General features: G+C 42.6%; 1 protein-coding gene across 1 annotated transcript in view; it reads right to left on the reverse strand.

Annotated features, from left to right (window-relative positions):
- Nucleotides 1-3,178, reverse strand: part of LOC107102891 (dispanin subfamily A member 2b-like) — a 4,876-nt gene extending 1,698 nt beyond the window's left edge. Inside the window, exon 1 of the mRNA XM_015402345.1 lies at nucleotides 2,881-3,178. Within this exon, the coding sequence (XP_015257831.1) occupies nucleotides 2,881-3,090 (210 nt within the window). The 5' untranslated portion in view covers nucleotides 3,091-3,178. The remainder of the gene's footprint in view (nucleotides 1-2,880) is intronic.
- Nucleotides 3,179-3,268: the final 90 nt, after the last annotated feature.

The raw sequence follows: 3,268 nt of genomic DNA on the forward strand, positions 1-3,268 counted from the left end.
TGGATGATCTGGTTGATCTGGAAAGTGACCTGAGATGACATGCTGTGAATTGAAGCTATAGAAATAAACTGCATAGAATTGAATCGGGTTTTGCTATATTTTTTGTTGAAACGTTGCCTTGGCTGCAGGGTAGGCTAGGGTTGGAATTTGACCGAGAAGCTAGTTATTAAAAGACTTTTATCAGATCACACAAAGATGCAAGTGGATCTTACATTTTTATTGAAATGTTTTTTTTTGTTTGTTTGTTTGTTTTTCACGGCACCATAACATGGTGGAGGAGTTTCGGTGCTCGGATGATCCCAGAGTCTTTGTTGTAAATAGTGTCAGACAGCATAACACTAAATACATGAGTGCCCAAAGGGTGCATATTGTCTCCCTTGTTATTTTGAAAATACACAAATAAAATGCGATATGACGCAGAAAATGAGACATTGATCAAATATGCCGACGACATGGCTTTGGTTGCATGTCTCCGCTGCTCCTTCGATGGCTCTCTGTGGAAACGCAACAATCGATCTCATGAAATGGTTTCAGAACAGGAATCTCCAGCTAAATGTAAATAAAACTAAAGAAATGTTCCTCAGCAGCCAACGGAACCTGGAGCTCTCAAATCTGCTCTTTAAACCACTTCAATTAAACCGACTGGATGTAAAGAAAGTGGACTTACAAATATTTAGGAATCATTTTGTTCAATTCTTTCACTTTAATGAACATGTTTATAAAAAAGCGCAGCAGAGGCTGTTCCTGCTGCACCAGCAGAGGAGTTTTAAAGGCAAGACCATCTTATCGAGGGTTTACCAGTGTTTAATTGAGAGTCTTCTAACATTTAGCATTGTTTCTTGGTTTGGTCTTTTAACTGCCAAAAGCTGTCATGATCTGCTCTGATAGCTGGCCTTAATTGCTCATTTCACTCACCTGCCTAGTTCTGCCCAGTTCCTAATCGTCTCTGATCTCATCCACCTGTAGGTTCTGCTTTATATTCGGTCCAGCCCAGCTATTGGGGCCAGATCTTTTTTGCTGCCCGTTTGTTTGTCTGTTTAGTTTATTCTATGGTTCATGTCCTGGTTCCAAACAGCCAGTGGAGTGAGAGGGTTTCTGTGTCTGTCTTGTCCTCTGATCGTGTCCTGGTCCCTCTCTGCGGAGCCCTCAGGGTTCAGTTTTATTCCTGTAAGCCTGGCTCCTAGGAGGAGACCAGTTTTAAGTCCTGCTGAAATCTGGTACCACGTAATTTCTTTGCTTCCCTCTAACCCTGAGCCTGCTCCTCTGCATCTGAGCCTGCTTGGCTGCATCTGTGCATGCTTGTCTGCATCTGTGCATGCTTGTCTGCATCAGTGCATGCTCGTCTGCATCTGGTTGAGCTCGTCTGCATCTGGTTGAGCTTGTCTGCATCTGTGCATGCTTGTCTGCATCTGTACATGCTTGTCCGCATCAGTGCATGCTCGTCTGCATCTGGTCGAGCTTGACTGCATCTGTGCATGCTTGTCTGCATCAGTGCATGCTCGTCTGCATCTGGTCGTGGTCGTCTGCATTTGGTCGAGCTCGTCTGCATCTGGTCGAGCTTGTCTGCATCTCGCTGAGATCGTCTGCATCTGGTTGAGCTCGTCTGCATCTGGTCTGCCTGTGCTTCTGCGCCTGTCTGACTCTGGACTCTGAACCTGCCTGAAAGCTCTGTGGAGTCGTGGAAGTCTGGATCCTGCTGTTCCTGTTTGGGTGCAAACCTTTGATAGAGCGGCGTTTGTTTTGGATTCCTGAACTCTTCCTGCCTGCTCTGTCTTGTTGTTTTGAACTTTCCTACTGGCTGTCTCACCTTGATTACGGGTCCATCTGTCCCATTTTATGAAAAAGACAAAGCTAAACTTGGTAGAGTTGTTAAAAAAGGCAGTAAGATTAAAGGCAAACAACAAATCTATTTGTCTCAGCATCTGGTGCTGCTACAGTTGGGGCAAGACAGAAGTTTTAACACTGCTGCTCATATTAATAGAAGTGGTCATAAAGTAAGAGCTTGAAGTATTCCTGAGGTAGTCCTACATGGGAGGTGTGTTTTTGTTAGATTCCAAAAGAACGAATCATTTGAAGTGAGTCTGCATTGGTTAGTTTGAGGAGAAGCTTAAGTCTCTCTAAAAACAGCTCCGTTTATTCCAAGACAGAGGAGTATGACGTGCCTGACCAAATATGGTCATAGCACTGTATCTAAGGAATGTATTAGATAAATAAAACCAGATGTAGATAACTGCAGGAAAATCATCCAGCCGCCTCGAGCTCCATAGCTGCTGCTTTTTATTGAGATCAAAAAGTCTCACTTTTATCTTTCTGAACTAAACGTCTTTAGAATCACTTTATATCACAGAACCTTCAAATGTTCTGTTAGACGTGTGTTCCTGTAGAGCCAGAAAGAGTCTAAATGTCCTGATTTATTTTCATCACAAGTAAAAGAGGATATTGAAAAAAATACACGTCCGAACTTTTCTCACCGACTTTATCACGACAACAACAGCTAGAAAATAAGTTTAAAAGGAAGCAGAAGTTTTTAATCCAGCCAGTTATCATGTTCAGTTAGGAGTTATTCAAACCTTGAAAGTTTGCATATTTATCCTGATGATCTTTGTAGTTCTGGTCCTGACAATCCAGTTATAACGTTTTTGATTAGTTTAAATTGAAGTGAAAACCCTAGAATAGAAATTCTCTCATTTGTAATTTTGTGAATCTGTATTTAAATAATTTGACATTTTTCGCCTCTAGATTTTCTATTATGATTATTTGTGTCCAAGTGTGACAATAAACGAGTTGATTTACTGTATTTCCATTTTGTTTTATTTGCCTTGCCTTTTTTACCATCAGAAGCTGCTCGTATTAAAGGATTATTTTTTTGCATGAACTCACCCTGACAGAAAAAACCACAGCCACCAACCCAAGACAGCAAAGGTTTCCATAGAAAAAGTTGAAGAGCGACCAGACGAAATGGTCTCTTGGAGGCTCTGCAGGGATCTTGATAGCGGTGTGCTGAACCTTTCCTGCAGACTCTGACCCAGGAGAGCTGCTGTACTGCATGGGAACAGCCAGGAAAGGCTTGCTGGGGGCTCCAGGGTTCATCGCTCTCCGCTCAGCAAACTTTTAACAAGGATCTGGAGAATCTGCTTCCCTGCTTCCAGTCAGTTTCCTCTAATGATGCCTGTTGTGAAAAGCATTGATTTTAATCCTGCAGCAGCTGGATTATTATGCAGCAATAGGAGGAGTGACTCCCCCCCCCACCCCCCCACACACACACACA

The sequence above is a fragment of the Cyprinodon variegatus genome, unplaced genomic scaffold, assembly GCF_000732505.1.
Source record: "Cyprinodon variegatus isolate N-32 unplaced genomic scaffold, C_variegatus-1.0 Scaffold1338, whole genome shotgun sequence".
In the NCBI taxonomy this organism is placed as follows: Eukaryota; Metazoa; Chordata; class Actinopteri; order Cyprinodontiformes; family Cyprinodontidae; genus Cyprinodon; species Cyprinodon variegatus.